This window comes from Halictus rubicundus, chromosome 2 (assembly GCF_050948215.1).
Source record: "Halictus rubicundus isolate RS-2024b chromosome 2, iyHalRubi1_principal, whole genome shotgun sequence".
Taxonomy (NCBI): domain Eukaryota; kingdom Metazoa; phylum Arthropoda; class Insecta; order Hymenoptera; family Halictidae; genus Halictus; species Halictus rubicundus.
In genome coordinates, this window is record NC_135150.1 from 6,154,948 (window position 1) to 6,177,243 (window position 22,296).

Here is a 22,296-nt window from a genome sequence, read left to right on the forward strand (position 1 = left end):
ATATAGTTTGGTTCCACCATAATGGATGCAATCGTTCAATGCATCGGAATTGCAAAAATCTTAATCCTTATTCGCGAAGACGTTGTGTGCTAATGTAAGGAAGTGAATGACACCTCTTAAAAGAAAGAAGCACGCGAAAAACTCGTCTTAAAATAGTGAACGGTCAGGGATAGGAACTATGAATTTATTATTGGTATAATAAAATACGGACACTTGCTACGAACGACAATAATTATAAACAAAATTGCAAAGACCTGCGATTATTGGCAATAAGTATTCGTACTTGAGAAAAATGAACATCTATTAAAATACACTAACAATGCATGTAAAGTATTAAACTGAATCTCAAATTCATTTGAATTTTTGCTTAAAATATAGATAAACTAATAAGGATACAATGTAACCTTGAAAAATAATTTCATTGAATTAATATGTTTTATGAAAATAAGTAATTTATGGATCTGTTACAAAAGTGATGGTAAATATGGCCCCGTAACAGAAATCGTACAAAATCACTGTTTTTGTTAACCTTTCGAGATCAACAGTAAATAAATAAATCAAATTCTTTTCTTTATATACAAAAATTGCACATGTATTCTTTCTTGCACGAAGTACGCTCACTATGTGCCTATCATTTACATGAGAGGCATTGAATACCTATGTATTTGAGGTATTGCTCCATGTTGGTTTATTGAATGACGTTTTTCACAAAATGTGCATTTTACTTTAATGTCAACTCGCATATCTTCAGAGACTTTAACTATATCTTTGGAAATATAAATAATTAAGCAATTTCACTTATGGATTATATTCCAGCACACAACAGTTTGCGCCACTTAATTCGCAAGGAATAGTACATTAATGAAACGACGAAAAACTTTTGTTCTTCAGGTTATCTTACTTATGCATTAGCATTATCTAGAATAAATTAAAAAATTTTTTAATTATACCGTTCTCCGCTAAATGTTTTTGTTGTAACATGAAAAGTGAGAAGGGGGCGACATTACGATATTTTCAAACGGTCCGAACAGATGCGGCAGGATCAAAACAATTAGCCCCACTACAAAATCCTGAAAACGATCGTCTCGATGACCGAGAGAGTTGGTGCGGTCGACGAAGTTCGGTCACGGAACGCGGGCCAAAGTGCGATTAGAGTGTCTTCCGCTGCTGATTGTGCAAAGATAAAGGAAACAGGGGGTGTAGAGCCGGCGCGTGGGTGGTTGCGGAAGGCGCGCTAGGACAAAGGAGGAAGGGCCTCCGCGTTCGTTTCGGGTCCGTTTTTCCCTAGAGGTCGGTCGAGAGAAGAAAAAGGGCCAAACCGGGGCCGTCTGCAGACGTGCGAAAATAAAATTACGCCCAACTTTCGGTCAAATTTGTTGAAATTGGGCGGCAGCGTGGCAAGTGGGGCAGGGCAAGGGCTCTCGCGGCTCCCACGGGACACGGGATGGAAGAGGTCCCTCGCGCAACTGTCGGTATGGCTATATCTGCAGAGCCATATCGTTGAAGGGTGGCAACACGCCTTGGACACATAAGGATCCTCGTGCTCGCCGTGCTAAGTGCCGGCCATCAATAATTCAGCAGCGGACCCTGACGAGGTTACCGGCGTTCCTTTCGATCGGTGCCCGCGCGTCCCTGGATTTTTCATCCGACAACTTCCACCTGATGGGGAATTATTAATGTCGGCGAAGAAAAGGGTGGTTCGCGATTCCCGGGTCAGACCCGAGGATCTGAGGCGGCTAGGTGACTCTCATTTCGTTGGTTTTGATTTGGAACACGGGGCACTCGCAATCATTTTTGTCATAGATACGGACACATTATTAAGAAATAACCCTCTGATTACAAAGGTGCACATGTGCGCTCTCGTAGGGCTACTAATATCCAGGATGATCGGTAACTGGTGCCATACCGGAAAAGGGGGCGATTCTACATTAAAAAATGAGTCGAAAACGTAGACAGAAAATTTGCTCATCAGGCTTTCGCATCAGGAAATCGTGTTTGTCTATTGTCTGAGTATAGTCTGACGCGTCTGGTCATGACCGGCCGGTTCTACTTCTTGCAAATGCACGCGAACTTGACGGATATTCAAAGCCGATTTTCTCGAAAAGAGAGACTCCTATGAAAAGATTTTATTCTACAATTTCGACTGACTTTTTACAAAGAATCACCCCCTTTTCGGTTGTACCACGAGTTACTGATCACCCTGTATACAAAAATGTTAGAAATGTATCGAAAATATTTTAGAGTAAATAGAGGCAAATATTATAGACGATAAAAAAACGTGTGTTTAATATTTCATAACTGACGGGCAACAAAGGCCTCGTTTTCAGGGTCTCTGTGCTTAACCATTACGCCGATGTGAAAAAAGTTTTTCGTGAAAATCGGCGTTAAATATTCGCTAGCGAGGAGACGATAGACAAAACTGTCCGAGTTGTCGATGACGATTCCACCGTGCCGGGCGCCTCGAGTTTGAACAATGAGAAGGTCCGATCCGTCGCGGAGCCTCCATTTGACGTAACTCACGGCGAAGTGCCCGCATTTTAGTAAGCATCGTTGCATACGGTCCCACATGCGGTGCACGTACCACCATGCTCGTTTCTGCATTCGCCATCGTAAAAAAGTCCGCGCGCGACCGTCTATCCGTATCCGAAATTCCAACGGAACCCCTTGAACCGATACGAGCAATAAAAAAAGGAATCGTACGTTTGTTTATTGCTCGTCGGACAAGTTTATCCTGCAGACGGAACACGATGTTCCGTACCGTGACACGCTTTGTACTTGACAAACGATAACTTGAACTTCTTCGACGAGCGCCTCTCAGGACTGGACATTTGTTCTCGATAGTGTATAGACTTACAGTTTATTTATTTTACAAGTCGAAGCGTTAGAATGTTGCTCAGGGGACTTCATTAATTTCGCAAACACCGAATTATTAAGTTGTTCATTATATTCATTCAAGAAATATTGCAGCTGTAGATGTAAAACAATACCTATTATTCTTCGTGTTGTGTGAAATTCTACTTTATTGTACGACGACAGGTTAATATATTTGCTTGGGCTACATTCAATTCTTCTTCCCTAACATTTTTACTCCAAGGTTATCTAAAAATCAGAATAACATATACTCGCGAATTTTGTCGATGACGAAAACCGTAAGGATTAAATGTATTCTTTTTTAAGACAATCAGTAATTAATGTTAGTTACTGATATTTTTTTTAATACTAATATATTTTTCATTAATTTTGTAGCTGATGACGTCATCTAGTTTCTACTGAGAAAATGTATTGTCTCTGCTTATGGGGAATATTTCTTGCGACTCATTGTCAGTCGAATAATTTAAAAGAAAGAAACTTCTCGAAGGGAGATATTATGATTTTTAACGCCTTTTATCAAAATATATGCCCAAAGAAATAAATTTATCGAATAGAGTCACCATAAATGGATCCTTACACTTTCAACGATCGTAAAGTAACCGATTTGGTATCCGTCATTTCAACGAGTTCCATAGTTCCATATTTCTGTAAACAGTAGAACTACCAAGCACTAGATGTGACGAGTTTATATTGACTTTTAACCCTTTCGCTTCGGCAGTCTAGTCCGCCGAAGTGCCGTCACCAAACCGAAGCATGCGCCAGAAATGTGCACAATGCGCGTGGCTTTTTACGTTCTTCTAAGTCTTAAATAATTACTATGCTTAATAAAACAATTATTGCTCTAATATAGCATGTATTCTTCATATTTTTAAAATTAAAAAATGTATACAATATTATATTAATTACGGGCACTCGTACGCACAAGTCGTCGCGCGGATGCCGGATATATCCGGCGCTCTAAGCGAAAAGGTTAAAAATATCAAAATCGCATTTATCGAAATATCGTACTTCCAAAATAATATCTTTACACTCTCAAGAATTATAAAATATTGAATCTCAAATCCGCCATTTTGACGGGTTCGGTAGTTCTAGTGTTAACGGAGATTCTTTTATAACAAGCAAGAAGGAAAGGTTTGACAGTTATTACTACAAATCTTTTAAGGAAATATATTCAAGTTACACGAGTCGACTTTTATGAAACTCACGCGAGCGATAGTTCTTAAAATAGAAAAATTCTTGAAAAATTGAAAATCGAAGGAATTCCAAACAGTTGACCAATAGCATGCGTCAGGGTAGCCACCCACATAAAATGAGTACCATTCAGGGGGATTTAGCAACTAGGAACTAGCAGGAATTCATTCAAATGATATCAGAGCGCAAGAAACTAAACTCGCAACAGGAAGTCTGCAATCCGCTATTTCGCCCCGGTACGTAGTTACCACGCGAGACATCCGTGATGCGAATCCCCTATCCGAAGGCGCACGGGAACTTCGGGATCTCCCAGCCAGTCGAACTTTAAATTGCTCCTCGGGATTACTTTAACGAGAGAAAGAATCGCGTGGCCGGCATCGGTGTCAAATGAAATTTCGTTCCGGGCATCCCGGTGTGTTTTCGAGTTCCCGGTGGCACTCTCGTCAGCGGAGCGTTCAACGAGCCACCGGAAGGGGGGAAGAAGCGTCCTATGATTGTCCCAGTGGGACCAGAGAAGAGCCCTGGTAACCGAGGCGGTCGTTGGCGGAAGGAGGCTCGAAAGTCACCGGGACCCTTGTAAAACGCGAAAACAAGACGGTGGCCGGATAGCGGATCATCCTCAGCCAGCTTTACCCTCACCCGCCTTACCTCCAGTTTTTACGACTTTTGACTCCCGTGGCGGTGTATAATAATAGGTCGACGTCGTCGTTCCGGATCGGGCTCCCCGCCGATCAACGAAAGGGATGAACAGCGGGAGCGGTGTCGTTTTACAGCCGTTAAGCGCGATAGCTGCCTAATAAAAGTCCCATCTTGTTTTCAACCCTTTCGACCGACTAATGGCGCACTTAATTGCCCCCGAGCTTCGGTTTTTCCGTGGCCTCGCGGACTTTGTTAACCCTTTATGTCCTGTTGGTACTTCAAAGCACCACTTTCACGGTGAAACGATGCAATTAACCATTCGTCCGAATTGTGGACGAATTAAACGGCAAAATAACATGGTCTTTTTATTCTGTTCGTTACCATTATTCGTTATGCTGCCTACCCTTATTCTTCAAATATTTTATTTAATACAATGCACCTCCTTTATGAAATATTACAACAATTTAACAGAAGATCATGGACTGTCTGAATATTGTGCTGTGCATTATCCTTTTATTATTTAATATATCTAAAATTAAATGACGATTTTTCAGTGAACTTCAAGATCGTAGATGTTACATGTGAAGGTGGTAGCGAACGGTAGTAACACCGTTTCAAGCTAATTAAATTGACAATTCGAATTGGAAGCAATATACGCATTAATGTCAAGGGCTGTACAAAAAATTTGTAGAGTAGAATCTAAAATATAGAATAAATTCAGACCTCTTAATGAGTTGGATTTGAGTTGATTTAGTTTTTTTTTTTTTTATTTAGTAAATACACTTTTTCATGAGGTCAGTTCGAAGCAAAACTGAACATATAATATCATTACTCTCAACTAAATAAATATAGTTGATTATTGATTGTGTTTCGTTGCAATATTACGTTCTTATGGACACGATAAATTACTTAACGCAAATCAATGACGACCTAGACGTGAAAATATTCTGCTTTATATGTGTCAAGGTATTGGCTGAACATTTCAAGGTTCGAATTGGATTATACAACGCCATGTAGAATTTATTTACATATCTACTGTCTCGTAAAACAATAATTCAACAACTTTTTACACATTCATTTCCATTGTAGTTGAACTACGCTTAATTTTGTAATGTAACTGTTTTGGCCACTTATTACAAAGTAAAAAGCATTAATGCTTAAAGAGAAGAATACTCTATTGTATTAATTACTATTACTAAAAATAAAAATTACCTTAATTATTAAGTAATTCTCATCATCTTTTTTAAGACTTTTGTAAGCATAATATCAGCATAAGTTTGATTATTGCAATAAAAAGATTTCATTGAAGATTGTTATTATAAAACAAACAAGAAATTTACAAAGCACTCATTCACTCAGCTTCATTTTTTTGCTAACTCAAAACACCAAACTTCTAACGACACTTGTATACAAACAGAAATCACACAAAAAGATATTTATGAAATAAAAAAATCTGCAGCTGCAAATATGATAATTGAGTGAAGTAGTACAACATATTTTTTGGTAAATCAAATTACAAAATACACATTCAGATAATAGTACTAAACTTCATGAGGCACTTGATGTATCAAATTACCCGTGATTTTTTGAAAATTTCGCTGCTTCGATGTCAACAGGAGACGAACGCTGAAACACGACCTTTTCCAATTTATCCGTAGAAAATCCAAGTAAAATACAAAGACATTTAGAGTAATGTGCGGATTGTTTCAAATTATGGCGTGGTAATTTTTAGTGAAGTCTCAGACGGAACAGTCGAGTGCAAGAGGTTAATAAGTAATTTTATGTTTAATTCCTACAGTTATAGACGTAAGGAAAAGCATGTTCCATTATCCGAACCACCTCGGCCAAAATTAATTGGAATAATTGGTGCTCCTCTAGCTTCCCGTTCAACGTGAAACGTCGAAATGGGACCTCTATGAGCTGTACTTCATTTACAATGTCAAAATTAACATATTATTTCGACGATGATTCCATCCTGTTCAATGTAAAACGCATTTGCATGGTCGCGCCCTTTCCTCCTCGTCGAATGGAGCGTATGGGACGGGACGCGGTGGCGGTGGCGGGAAATCGTGATGATTGAAATTTCGATAGAGCCACGGCGGCGGCGGCGGCGGCGCGTCGGTCGATGTATCGCTGCGAGATGGGGGCCGATTCGCTGGTTAACAAAAGGTTAATGACCGGGAACCGGCCTCCGTTGGAGCGGGGGGACGGGTTTCGAATAATGCGGATTACGTTCGCCATTGGTCAGCGTTTAATGTTTAAAATGTAAAACCGGAATCGAGGGGCCGTCCACGGGGCGTGGTTAATGTTACGTCGACATTCACCCAGATACATTCGCTGGCTTGTCAGCAAACACAGGCATGATAGCGTTTGAATAATGTATGCCTTCGAAGCGGTGGCGGCCGGGCCGCTTTTGCCGCGCGTTTGCTCTCGCGCGGCTCGCAACCGCCACGCCTCTCGTTCCCGCGAATCGTGCCACGTCAAATCATGAAACATTCGATATTAAACGGAATGTAAATATCTATGCCCAGAACCTCGTAACCGGTGGCACAATCTCGGACCCGGTGATTTTACGTGCAAAAGGACGGCGAAAATGCGGAATCGCATTTCTTTCTATGAGCCACTGATTACAAATTATTATCTTTTCCCTTATAATGCTTGCAGTACCTACATTCTACAAATAAATGAGACCCGTAAATTAATGTGTTATCATGTGTCGGGTACAGTAATCACTTCTTTCCGATGCACAGTTTCCTGGCGAGAGGGTTTGTTCAGAGTGGCCTGTATTCGTAGCACGCATAAAACTGACGGCAGGGACCTTTTTGGAGAAGAAAATTGGGAAATATTAATTCACCTGACTTACTATTACGTCAGCCACTCCCATTTTTACTTTTAAAAAGACAACTTATTACGTCAGCTACTCTCAATTTTAGCTTTTGGGAAGACGTATTACTACGTCAACCGCAAAACAAGTCTGTCGTATTCACGAACGAGGAGGAGGAAGTAATTAACATTTCTTGTGATACAAGAAATCTCACACAAATATGATGCGTATCGCGAATAATATTGCAAGTGACACCCTCTAACGAATGAAATTTGAGTTCCAATCGTTTCCCGGTTATAGACAAAAGAGTTTGCTGAATTACGGGTCGAATAAATCTACATTTGGAATCGATTAACCTACATGAACTGTTAGCCCGGGAACGAAGAGGAAGAATCGCCCAGGGGTGCCTGCGTACTCTAGGTCAATAGCTGTAACACGATTCCGGCGGAGCAGCTAATTCGCTGCCGGCATATCAAGTGCCGGGAGTCCTTGCAGAAGGATTACGCGAAACGAATACCTTAAGGAACCAACGAATATAATTGAATTTCGGACAGGAACCGAATCGTATTTCTATTCTGCGCGCGCCAACGGCAACATGCTTCAATTTGTCGTAAACGTGTAAAGGCTTCGACCTCGAAAAAAGAATCTTGTACGGAGCTTCGTGACTCGTTCGGAGTCATCGATGACCTATATTGCAGGTCGGGTCGCTCCTTGACCTTTTAACTGGGTGACTTTTTTGATTCTGAACACTTGCAAAAACGTGACGAAAAACAAGTAAAATTTTTTTGCAGTTCCCAAAGCTGTAGATCTTTATCATAAAATTTAATTGCTACCCATGCGTATTGTGTAGGCTTAAAATACTGTGATTAGTAGACTACGGATTTTATGCATTCGTTGTAAAAATGAGTTAATGCAATTTAAGATTCAAAGAATTTAAGACTGTTAATATATCATTTTAAACTTATTAAGACCACTAAAGAAAGAAAGAATTTTTAATATAGCTAGTGTCTCTTGGAAGTGGTACAGACAATTTTGCATAAAGATCCGCAGTAATTACCTAATGACCTAGATGTTACCGCGACCCTTATAATAAACAATATATAAAAATCCTTTGATCATAATCGTCATGAACACAATATAGTTTGTGCAAATATGAATACTGTGATCAGTGCCGGATTAAGCATCTAGCGGGCCTTAGAGAAAATTTAAATTAGGATCCCATTTGTATAAGTTGCTCTAAAGAAATCTTAAATAAGGTCACTAAAAATTGTTAATAAAAAAATTGTTGTTTTTAATTTATTATTATTTATTTTAATTTATTTCTCCGTTAAAGACTATGATACAATGAAATTAAATAGTTTATTCGTTGAATTATGAAGAAAATTAATAGTTTCTGAATGACGAATGACATAAATAATTCCTGCTTCGAAAAATAATTAATATTTTAGTTCAAGTGTTTAGTATGGGTTCAAAGATATTTTAATCTTTAGCCTAAATAGCAATCGATTGCAACAATACAAAAACTCAGATGATTAATTAAATTAGATGTAGGAATTACATAAAAATTTACCTTGTCTCTTGAATTATTAAATTGAAAATAATATGTTATACTGAAATTCTTCCAATGTTTTTGCTGTTTCATATTTCACCCACTAATTTTTGTCATAAATGCATACAACTCACAGTCTAACAATAAAAGTAATCATATGCAAACAGGGAAAATTCAACGCATTTGAACGCTGTTGTTAAGTTTATCTGTACAAAACTCTCGTATAAATAATTAAATAACAAGAAAAATTTATCTTCTGAATACCTAATTTTTTGTTCCCCTTTTGTGGTTGACTAATTGTCAAGTATACATTTTTCCACAACACAACAGCTCGACCCTTTTGCTTGAGCTATCCAGCAAATCTCTTATGACATGATCGAATAAATAACCGGAAAAAAATTAGATTTATCCGAATCCCGTGACTTTTACCCGTCTAACGTTCGTTCGTATCTCTTTTGTTACAGTATTCTGGAGTTGCGCAAGGAGAAGAGCAGAGATGCTGCCAGGTCTCGACGAGGGAAGGAGAACTTCGAGTTCTACGAGTTAGCGAAAATGCTGCCATTACCGGCGGCTATTACCTCCCAGTTGGACAAAGCCTCCATAATAAGGCTAACCATCTCGTACCTCAAACTTCGGGAGTTCTCGGGTCACGGAGACCCGCCATGGAATCGAGATGGGCCTCCGCCAAATAAACCTGTCAAAGGTAAGCGGTTCAGCTTCGTTAACCTATTGAGACCGGTGTCCCAAGTAGCTTTCGAATAATTTTTAGAAGTTTTTCTAAATAAATGATACCTTCGAAATAACTTAATGTTTATTCTATTTTACAATTAGAAATTTACCTTGACAAATGAGAAAGTAAAAAAACTAAAAGATTGGTCAAAATAAACGAATTATGGATGGCCGCTCGATAAGTGAGAGATTTGGGGCTCTCGAGACAGAATTTCTTCTTCAATAAGCTCAATAGCAACCACTGCTTTCTAAATTCTTCGAAATGTTTCACAAACTTTATATTCATTAAAAATATTCGTGTATTAATCTTTTGCATCCGGAACACACTTTAAAGCTCCACTTTCATTCGATATTAATTATTTTGTCATACTTAACACGTTCCGTACCACGTGTACCATCGGTGGTACACGTTAAACTTGATCTTCAGGTCACGTGTACCACCGATGGTACACGCAGACGTATTTATTTAATGCCCAAACATTAAATGACCTGAACGACAAGTCAAGCAAAAACGGCTTGGCATGGAACGTGTTAAACAGTCTTGGTATATTTAAAAGGAAGATTGGCAAGTAAAAATTAAGATTAATACCATCCAGAGGTAAATATGGAAGGAAAGGAGAGGATAAAATCGTTTGTTTCTTTGATTTTGAATGTTGATTCAAATTTCATAAAAAATAAAATAACGTAGCAGTTACCGTTAACCACAAAAGAGAGTCCGTCAGATAAAATATGACTGATAAAACTGATAAAATATATTAATAAAATTGAATCCCGGTAAAACTCACTATAATGTTAGATTACGATGTGACATATTACATACGATATAATGTTACGATATGAACATTACGTTTGTAGCTATGGGGAAAAGCGTACGAAATAAAAATAAATTTTATTTGAGAAAATAAAAATGCAATATTTTAATATTAACGACTAGAAACTGAATACCAAACGATTAAGCTGAATAAAAGAATGTCTTGTGTTCGCGAATCCCTCACAGTTGCAGCAGCGTGGAAACTGCACGGATGATTGGACCCCTGTTTATTAGAAAGTGTATCTGCTGGTGATATCTTCTGATGGATCAGTATTTAACCCCGGTAGGGGAGTCAATTCACTGTTGAAGATCGACGACCGTGTACTCGCCTGGCGAAACGTGTTGTCGGGGTGAAAGCATCGGAGAAAGTCAAGTTTATTGCAAAACGAAACTGTCATTAAAACGCGTTGCTAATAGTGCGATTACTAGCACATAAAATAACAATTTTTGAAAATAATATTTTCCTTTTAGCTGGAAAACCTTATTAAAAGCTCGCAGATCTAACCCTAGAAGTATGCAAAGTAACAAATATTTAAAACACGATATTTATCTGGTCTAGAATATTTCAAAATAATTATTTATTATCGTCTTTGAAGTTATTCTTACAAATATTATGAAGGTCTTTTTATGAATGTAAGTGTCGGCCTAGGGAAAAAATTGACATAAAATAATGACAATGTTGACATAAAATAATAAAGTTAACTAAAGTTTCAATAGAATCATAAACCTACTAGTTACTATAGTTGCCAGCAGAGTCGTCAGATTAAGACTTGTCTCCCGACTCTATCTTCACATCACATCTTCGGTCACGTGACGCGTTTCGTCTCTGTCGTGCATGTGTCACAATGTCAAGTGACTGATTCGATACTGACAGAGAGAGAGAGAGAGAGTAACTTTTTCCCCTCGATTCGAGTCAATTCCCCTGATCTGGCGACTATGGTTGCCAGTAGACACAACAATGTACCTAAAGATTTACCGAAGTGTCTAATTTATTTCCAATCTAATGAAATCATTGCTGAAGAAACTAAATTAATATTTAATCCCCCTGTAAATAGACTGATTCATAGAAATCTGTATTCCTGCAACTACAAACTATCTGTAACGTTATTGTAAACTGAAATATTTTCGAAATTATCTTACAAACTCGAAAATGAGATAAAAATCTTGTAAATCTTAAGCACCAAGAAGAAACATGAACATGTGTTGAGCATTCGTTTGAATTTTCTTTCTATCGTGTTCAACATGCGCGAGAATGCCGCAAACGCATAAAGTCCTCTGTCTACTGATAATCATAGTAACAATCGCGCAGCTCTATTCCAATCAAACAATCGAACAACCCCAGAGTGTAAGGTAATTTAATAAAAAGGAAAAGGGTAAGGCAATTTCCGCAGTGTCGCGACTTAATAGCCAAACGATAGAAACAAACGTTCTGAATCAGCCGTATCGTTGATTCATCGAGATACGAAGGGTGGGTTGTGAATTTCAATGGAAATTCACGGTACACCGGTATCGAATTAACTGAACAATGGTTGTCCGGCAACGTTCTTAAGAATTCGCGTAAGCAACCCGGCAATAGATCGAGTTTCGCGATACCCTTTATAACTCGGGTGACCACGCAGCCGGCACGAGATTCCCAGATACATAGTAATAGAGAATTGTCGGCTATGATCGAGCGATAGCATCGCCATTGGCTTTCTTCATTTTCGTGGTTCATTTAACGAAAATGGGAGCCGACGGACCAACCGGGCGAAATCATCTTCTCTTGCCTGACTGGTGGACACTGAAACGCTGAAAGATCTGTGCACCTCCCAAGAGGCTTCGCAATCGAACTAGGTTACAGATATTCGCAGGTCTTGCTATTCGCTAAACATAATCGCCACTGGTAATGCCAAATATTACTATTTTTAACGTATTTAAATATTACTACACGTATGACATGATAAAAAAAAAATATTTTCCCTTCATGCACGTTAATTCTTATAATAGGGTAAGGGATCCAATTACTGTGCCTATATTAACTCTACTTATTTTTTAAGTATAACGAATATTTACAAAGAGATATATAACATATATATTAACTGATTTTAATGAAAAAAATTTAATATCTCTTTTTTAATATTTGTTATGCTTTAAAAATAAGTATAATTAATACAGGTACAGTAATTGGGTCCCTTGCCCTACGTTGATTAACAACGACGGGCCATTTTTACAACTATACTGCGGGTTATGCAATTATGCAAAATAAAAATTGTCTGCATTCATTACAAGATGTAGGAGCCACATAGACCTGCATTGCTTTTCTTAATCGTTTTAACAAGTCGGAAATGGTACAACAGTATATCTTTAAATTTTCTGAACATTTCCACTGTTTTGTATTTTGATCTATTCAGTTTTGTCATAAATGCATAAAATCCACAGTCTGTTTATGACTATATTATGTTATATTTAGGCCCATTCACTGCTTTGTTTATCAATTTTTTAAATCATATTTTTAAAGGTACTTCTATTTGTAGACACGTTCACCCTTCTATGGTTCCTAACACAGCAGCGGTTCATTTAATTTGAAGTGTGAAACGAAATTAGGCGAAGTATACTAATGTAGGATCTTTCATGCAACTATTTTTAAAAAAGAATTCTTCTGGTTACTATAAAGCTATAAATAGACTGCGAATAGTGGATCAAAGCGCAAAACAGTCTAAAGAACAGTCTGTATTAATATACAGACAATTTTTATTTTGCATAAAAATCCACAGAAAATTTATAACATGCACGAGTTATCAAATAAATACAGATTAGTAGTTGCATCTATTAATTTTTAAAGTTCAATATTTTCAGTGTAACGAGTTGAATAGTGATTCGATTCATTGAATCAAGTCATAAATACTGGAAATATTTGTCGCATCGCTGGAATACTAAGCACGTTGCCAATTACACCCCTTGTATAATTAGCATTCTGAAATTAATTGAACGCGATATCGTACCTATTACATTAAATGCATCGTATTGATATGAAAACTATGCATACTACGTAAAATCGAGAGTAATACAATAAAGCCTGGGTCGTAGACAGTGAAAACTGCTTTCAATAGACCGGAAATTTTATGCGTTCATGAAAGACGACTCTGTATAGCCGGAAGTCAACGGAACTCTCAAATTCCGGCATGCGATCTTCCAGTGGAGAGGAGCGAAAATACGGCGGTGTTGAAAGAATTCACTTATTCATCGGCACTACTTTCAGAATCGGGGGTGGTTGGTTGAGTTAATATTTGTCGTGGCGCGGGTGGTGAATTGGGGTGGAAAAGAGCGAGAGAGGGTGGCCGAGAGAGAAGAAGAGAGAGAAAAAGAGGAGGGGCATGCAGGATTCGACGCGTACATATAAAGCGGCACACATAAAGGCTTAGGTGGCTGCAGCACCGCTACCTACATGGAAATCTAATCACAGCAACCCCTGCGCTGGGCCTCGCGTTACCAACCGCCAATGTAACTAAACTAACGAAATTGAGTTAGGCACCGTCCGCACATCGCCGCCGCAGCTCCTCGTCAAACTGAATCCAGTACCGCCGGTTCACCCTCGCCGCATGTCAGTACCACAAGCGGAACGAGACCTCTCGACTTAACGAAGTAAAATGCGTTAAAGATTTCCAGACACGTCGGTTGATTTATTTTTCTTTCCGGTGCTCTTGACAGAAACTGACATCGCACTCTGTCTCCTTTCTCCCGATCCTTTGTCTCAATTTGTTTCGTTCGGAGACTCGAGAGATTACGCACTGTTCATAAGTATTTTGACACATGTAAACTTTCACCAACGGGGTAACCTGTCCAGTGAATGAGCTGCATGTCTGTTGAAATTAATATTCGCAAATCGTTATTTCATCTCCTGAGTGAGACATAGAAGTATTGGCATTTCTAATATTTTCATGATAGGCCAATTCCGGCAGAGACGCACCATAGGGTGAGATACACCAGTTTTTATTGTGGCAATACTGGACGATTCTCAACTGTTTTTCTGTTATTATTTACAAATGTTAAAATGTTAACATTAACATTGAGATTATGTTAATCTCAAAACGAAGAGCACGTGTATTATATTATTTACGTGTAACAGAAGTATAAAAACTTCTTAGTACTCCAAACTTCTGGTAAAATATGTTTGTAAGTGGTTAGTACTCCAAACTTCTGATAAAATATTTTTGTAAGTGGTCAGTACAAATGTTATTACCTTTTTATGGAATGGTTTTAACTATCTGTATCGACTTAAATAGTGACAATGGTTTCTCTTTCACGATTTTTTATCGTGTTTTGACAAAATTTTTTGTACTGGTACTTGTTTTTGCATAGGTGCGTCTCTTCCTCAATTTAGGGAGAGACGCACCATTAATGTATATAAATGTACTAGGCAGTTGTTTTTATAAAAAATTAAGCACCTTTCTTTTAATTAATTAAAAAGCAATTTATTAAAACTGAGACTTGTTCTTTGCCACGCTATTTGTTAACATCTTACACTTCTATGAATTAAAATTAAGTAATTTATATTTATTGCTCTATAATTAGGTAATTAAAAAGGAGATGCTTCATTTTTGACAAACACGACTGGCTAGTAGATTCTAATAATTATTGTATTGAATGTTTACAAGATTATTATTTAACCACATCTAAAGCAGATTGGATTTCTTGTTTAGAATGCCTCAAATGGCTCCATGAAACATGTACTATGTATTCTCCTTTGTGTAATATGTGGTGGAGAAAAAAAAAAGAATACAAGTAGGGAGAAGAAGGCATAAACGAAAGGAGTGCATCTATCCTCAGGCCCTAGGGAGAGATGCACTTTTTCGAACATTCTTAAACAGCATATTAATATATTAATATAAGAATTTAATCGTTTTACGTTATATTTTCTTAAAGAGATTGAAATAAACAATTGAACTATGCCTGCCTATTTTTTCAATTATTTTTAGTAAAATTTGTACGAAACAGAAAACAAAATGTAGTGCGTCTCCCCCGGAATTACTCTAAGTTTATGTAAAAATATGACATTGCTGGTTTTTCATGGCATAACGGTAATGGGTAAGTTGTCCTCTCTCAGTAATGTACAAACACTTGTCTTATCTACTTTTACTATTTTATCGTATATAGAAATATGACTAATAATATGTGGGGTTTTATAGCTTAATAAAAAAAAAAAAACTATAACAGCTTGATAACTTTTTACTAGTAAACATTTGATACTGTCAGAGATCATAGAATCGGATAAACGGATTTTACGAAGTTGTGCATAAATTGACATCTTTTGTATTAAAAAAAATAAATAAATATATCGTGTTTGCGTGATTTGGAAAATTCATACCTATTTCGGTAAAGCAATTCACCTCGAACAGAGAGAATCTTAAAAGCAAATTACTGTTGGTTCCCATCGCGGTATTAAATAATGCAGAATACCATAACATTTCGGGCATGAAACAATTATGCGGAAAGTGAAAGAACCTTCAAATGGTAATTTCACTTAGCAACTCGCCCCTAGAGGTCTGCCGTTTCCGCCGAAGTCGCATGGAAATTGGCAAAGCAACCGGAAACGACGGAGCGGCTTCCAAACTGTGCATCTTAGGGACACTAGATTGTGCGGAATAGCTCACGTAATTTCAAATTGATTTTTCATGACTTCTATCCGAAATTCTGCTACTATACTTCTTCGTTTTTGCCTCTTCGTGTCACCTAATTTTCATTGCGACTTTGATAAAAAGATATTTCAATGTAAATACATCTGTAAATCAGACCACCACATCCGATTCTACATCTGTACGTCAGTGAATTAATTCCCTCATTTTATGTAGTAATATTTTACACCGATGACTAAAATGCGACTTTCCACAGGTATTACTTAACAACACTCGGATCATAATAAAAGAAAAATACATTTACATTTAATAATAGTTTTATGCATTTTTAACGAAAAACATATATTTCTCTTCTGTGAATTATTGCACAGGGAATGTTAAAGTGTGTCTGATAATTACTTACTCTTTGGAAATATATTTTTCTTTCTTAGTATCTTAGTAACTATTTCTAAGTATTGTATTTTTAATGTATAAATATTTTACAATTACTATGGATAGGAATGCGAACCTTTCAGTAAAGATAGCGAAATTAAGATGAAAGCAAGGAAAAATGGATAAGAAAAATATGAAAGTAGAATGCTCTGTTCGAGACAGAAGAGGAGACACATTAGCACGTTCGATCTTTCCTAAATTGATCGTGGCTATAGCGCAGATATTTTTTCATCTTCCCCAAGGAAATATCCACCGGCTACAGTCCCGCACATTTCGGTAAAACGACCCCTTAGTTATTTATCAAAATATTACGACAACCGACGGAAAAACGTGATACCATTGCTTCGCTTTTCTCGAAATTGATTTTTATACTGGCCGTTGTGCAATACGATGACTGCATACACAGGCTCACGAAAGTATTCGAACGCCCTTTACAACAGTATAACATTTTTTAAATTACATCAAACGACCTGACTTTTTTTTAGCAATTAGATGAATTGGTTTTCCAAATGATGTACAAAAAAGATTTTGCAAAAATCAATGGAATTGGTAAGAATTACATGAGAAAATAAAAATGGCACTTTTTACAACTTTTTTATTCGAGCATGTAATGAAAATTCAAAATATGCGTCTTCACACGAGCTACAAATAGCTAAAAGTGGTGAAAATCATAGGTTTTCACGACTTTTGGTCAGTTTCTGCTTAAAATCCACAGATTCTAACATCCTTCGATGTATGCCGTTTTTATCTGCGTCAACCGATTTCAATGAAATTTTCAGTGTGTGTATAACTAACATAGATCTACAAAACGCATATTTTAAATTTTCATTAGAGGCTCAGATAAAAAAGCCTTTCTTATTTGCTCTTATAATTCATAGCAATTGCAACTTTTTCAAAATCTTTTTTGCACGTCATTCGGTAAACCAATTTATCTAGTTTGGTCCAATTCAACAGAAGTTATACTGTTTTGAAGGGCGTTGGAATACATTCGTGAGCCTGTGTATATAACTGATTAATCAAACAGTGTACTTTCTAGAAAATCAGTCAGATAATACATTAAATGAATTCTTCTAATAAAGTTAATTTCGATGGTAAAGACCGCTACGCCAAACAGTTCAACGGCAACCAGTCGCAGAGGAATCCAAGCTGACAGATCGGCAAAGAGTTAATAAAGACACGATGGGTAGAATTGATTGACGGCCAATGATCGGGGGCTACCTTCCGTTTATTTTGACCAACCAAGTGAGTCACACTATTCACCCCGGGAAATAGGCTGCTGACCGTGCCCCCCGGTCACCCCTTCGCGTCTTCTTTCTCCCCTCGTTTAACAAACAAGACGGCCGTCTTCTTACCGTAATAATAAACCCACCCTCGGCCGGGTTCCCGTAATGAAAGACTCAGAAGACTCGATCAAACTCGACGCGAACCGCTTAATCTGGTAAGCCCCACGGAGAAAACGAGCCCGAAGTGCCGAGGCTAACTTGCCGGATTGATGAGCCTCTGCCTTTGCCTCTGCCTCTGTCTACCTTTCGCTGTTCGGTCAACAAGTTAATTCTGATATTTCGGACCCGGATCCCTGAATAATCCGGTCGGACTTTCGCCTGTCCGACGCGCGGCGGTTCCTCCTACAACGACGTCGTTTGTTTCATCGAGCACGATGCATGAATACCGATTCAACTTTTACCGATCACCACGTTCTCCCTTCCCTCCGCGCACTGTTCCGAGAAACGCAGTCTCTCACTCTCGCGACAACATGGTCTCCGCGAGGGTTGCACGGCGAGAGACTTCGGTGGCGGATTGCGAAATGATGGTTTGTCAGGCTTTGTAAGAAAATTTAACGCGTTCGCCAGCACCGTTTGTTTCAGTAATAGCCTCCACAGTTATATGGATATTGCACTAACTACAGTGAACTCTCGATATGTGACAACAACACGGGTCTTGCCAGCGTCTTGTATCGTCCAGGAGATATACCCGAGCCGTGTTATGTTTATATTCGTTGACGTCCGAGGCCTCTCGAGCTTCGTGACCCTTCACGGGGTATACCCCGCGGTAGTGGGGATAATTCCGGGACGTTTATCATCCAGGCCTTGGCGACATATATAGAGAAATCATTGTGTTTCAGTGCGAACCGAAAAATCAACATGTTCAATGCTACACCAATATCCATAAAAGTAGCACAAAACTGATTCAATAATACAAAGACAGAGTTTGTCATAATAATAATTTTTGTAAACTTATCGTCCTCACAAATTATAATAAAATTTTAATCGAGTTTAAGAGAAATTGTTTTTCAAGTTTGGTAAAAGAATTTTGTGGCCACCCACTTTTGCCATAACTGCATAAAATCTATTAACGACTTACATAGTTCCACAATAAATGCAACGACTAGACTGCTGGTTTTCATGCAAAATAAAAATTGTATGTATTAATTTCAAACTTCTGAAGCTACATAGACTAACGGTGCGTGTCCATTTGAGAGTAAAACTGTCGCGAGTTACTCTCGAGAGTCAAATTCGTCGGTGTACACGCTATTGAAAGTGCTATCAGGGAGTGCTATTTCTTTCGTAAAATAAGACATTGACCAATTTTACTCTTGAGTGTAACTCGCGACAGTTTTACTCTCAAATGGACACGCACCCTAAGGCTAAAAAAGGTTTCAGATATTGTATTTTACAATCATTGAAATTATAAGGATGCTTCTATATATTGAAAATGACTGTAACTGTTTTGCACTTGATCTTTGGCTCTTACTCTTTGGCTGTAATTATTTGTATGGAATTTCGAAGCTTATACATTTGTGTCACTTTGTTTTAGTCACTTTATTGTCCACTTCAACATGAAGCATTTCTATACAATTATTACCGTATTTATACAGAGTGTCCCGGGGTTTTCCGGCCAAACTACGGGAGCATATTCTACAAGTAGAAATAAAAAAAATATTATTTGAACTGTGGTTAGAAACGCTTCGTTACAAAGTTATAAACAAATGAAATTGAATTTGGTAACGGCGGATTTTACTTCGCAGAGTATGAAAGGTCGAACATGATTATCTTATTCGTCGATAGTTATCATGTTTACTATCTTGGAATGATTCAACATCAGTGTCACTTTTACCACAACACCTGTTAGATCAAGAAATCGTGGTGAAAATGCCAAGAGTGTTTTCAGATGAGGAATACGCTGATATTCATTTCGTGTACGGAAAAATCCGCCCTTACCAAACTCAATTTCATTTGTTTATAACTTTTTAATAAAGCTTTCAAATAATATTTTTTTATTATTTCTACTTGCAGAATATGATCCCGTAGTTTGATCGGAAAAACCCCGGGACACCCTGTATTTCTTCACTAGGTTAAGAACATGTTTCGAAAAGTAATTACTAGCCAATAAATGTCTTGTATGCAAATAATCATTCTTGAAACAAGAGAATAAGTAAAATATATTTATTTGCCTCGTAAAGAATTAAAGAGATTTAAATTTTCTTACTTAAGATTCACCTACGCATCTAGTTCTTACAAAATAGGAACAGTTCATCTTATTATTTTTTACATAAAAAGCCAACTTTTATTCAGGTCAACGTAAGACACATATTATGCGTCAGATAGCTTGTAAATTTTACAGAAATTCATTTGGACTTTTATTAATTAATATAATAAGTATAAGTGTTTACAAATTTTACATTAACTAGTGACACAAACTCATATAATTTACTAAATTTATACATCTATGTGATTTTAGGTGCAAATCGAGGAAGGTCTCCAGCATCTGCTGCGGTGGACCACTTCGAAGTACATCAAGGCACCCATATACTTCAAGTAAGCTTACAATTTCATCGACTACTTCAAGGACACTAAATTTAATTCATATTAATCCTTTGTACCCGAACAATTGTGCATTGATTGCAGTAAATATAATGTCTAACTCATTCGTGAAAGCAATTAACACTTTGACTGCCAAACTAGAAACCTCAAAAACTCCATAAAATCAAAGTAAGTTATTTAATGAAATAAAAATTGAAAAAATTAAATGTGTGATATTGAGTAGTCCTCCAAGTTTGTTGTGTTTTGCAGATCTTAATCAAATTTGGTACAATAAATATATTAACGTAAAAATTCATTTTAAAAGATTGTTTTGAGTGCAAAAGATTATGTGGCTCAAAATGTGGCTCCTTGACTAAAAAAATAAGTGAATTCAACAGCAAAATTTAAAACGTTTGCTACCACCATCGCGCGTATACAGCGTTCACAAACTCGCAATTTATTTAACACTAAAGCTACCAAGCACAAAACATATAAAAGTGAAACGTCTCGTAGGAGGAAAGAGATTGAATTTACTTAAACCTTGTACGATTTTCATCATAATATGTGCTTAAATAAAGAGGTCAATTCAGTGATTTCCTATTGAAACGTTTTTATAATTTCAATAATCGTGAAATAGAGAACCGGACATTTTAACTGTGGTAGATTCAGTGTTAACGATACTCAAATTAACTTTAAATAGCAAAGAGTATAAAGTTAATTTGAGTATCTTTAACACTGACTCTACCACGGTTAAAATGCCCGGTTCGTCGTAAAAGTCGTAAAATTGAAAGACCCCCATGACTTTCCCCTGTTAAATGATTTCAATATCTTGCAAAGGAGGTGCGTTTAATAAAACATTTCAATAGCAAAGGTAAACAGCAAAACAAACGGTGCGGTGGTAGCGAGCCTGTTAAACTATCCAGTCTCACAACAAAAGAAAAAAGTAAGCAAAAGCTATAAAGTCTCGCTTCGAATGTCCCAGGTAATAAGTTGACGAAGAAATCCCAATAAACTTAATAAAAATTTCATGTCCCCGTTGGTTGGAACTCCCTCGGCCCTAACTCTCGGAACAGTTGCCGCACAAGCTTTATAACATTACGAACGAAACATGGACTGGTTCCGCGAGATTAGAAAGGAAGATAAAAAAAGAAAACAACTGTCAAACCGAAAGAATCTCGGAGAAAGTGACCGACCGAGGGAGGTCCAACGAAGCCAGGAGCCAGCGTCCCGGAAGCAAAAGCGATACCAGTGGCGGCGTCGGTGTAGGCATCGGTGTCGGCGTCGGCGTCGCAACCGGGGCGGTGGTGTTCCGGCTGAAAAGAGCATAGCATAGTCCTCGGACACGATAGCTACAATATTTTTCGTTTCAGTCGCTGGACGGCTTCGCGATGGCGGTCGCCGCTGATGGACGGTTCCTGTACATATCCGAGACCGTCTCAATTTACCTTGGACTCTCACAGGTGAGTGTGTAGCGGCGTGTTGTGTAGCGTCGTTGTAAGCGTGACTCGTTCGCGGGGATGTTGATGGAAGGTCGGTCGGGGCTGGAAACATGGAGGAACGCGGGGGCGGCAGAGAGGCCGGGAGCAGAGAGATAGGTGATGGTGGGAAGGTGGAGGAGAGGGTGAAATGAAGCGGAAGACATATAAGACACAAGCATGCACGCGAAGGTGGCACGTATGCGAGCCGGAAGGGCAAAGATAGTGGCGAGGGAAGACGGTCGGCGGAAAAAGGAGAAGCTGAATGAAGAGGGAACGAAGGGAACGACGAAGAGTGTTCGGCGGAGTAGGTGGCTGCTGCCGCCGCTGAGAACGAAAAGAAGCGAAGAGAAAGGGAAGCAA

At 38.0% G+C, this 22,296-nt stretch overlaps 1 protein-coding gene across 4 annotated transcripts in view; it reads left to right on the forward strand.

Annotated features, from left to right (window-relative positions):
• Nucleotides 1–22,296, forward strand: part of LOC143363844 (protein trachealess-like) — a 311,845-nt gene that overhangs the window by 276,468 nt on the left and 13,081 nt on the right. For all 4 annotated transcript variants that reach the window (XM_076804378.1, XM_076804379.1, XM_076804381.1 and 1 more), the window contains 3 exons: nucleotides 9,539–9,777; nucleotides 20,397–20,473; nucleotides 21,829–21,918. In XM_076804378.1, the coding sequence (XP_076660493.1) occupies nucleotides 9,539–9,777; nucleotides 20,397–20,473; nucleotides 21,829–21,918 (406 nt within the window). The remainder of the gene's footprint in view (nucleotides 1–9,538; nucleotides 9,778–20,396; nucleotides 20,474–21,828; nucleotides 21,919–22,296) is intronic.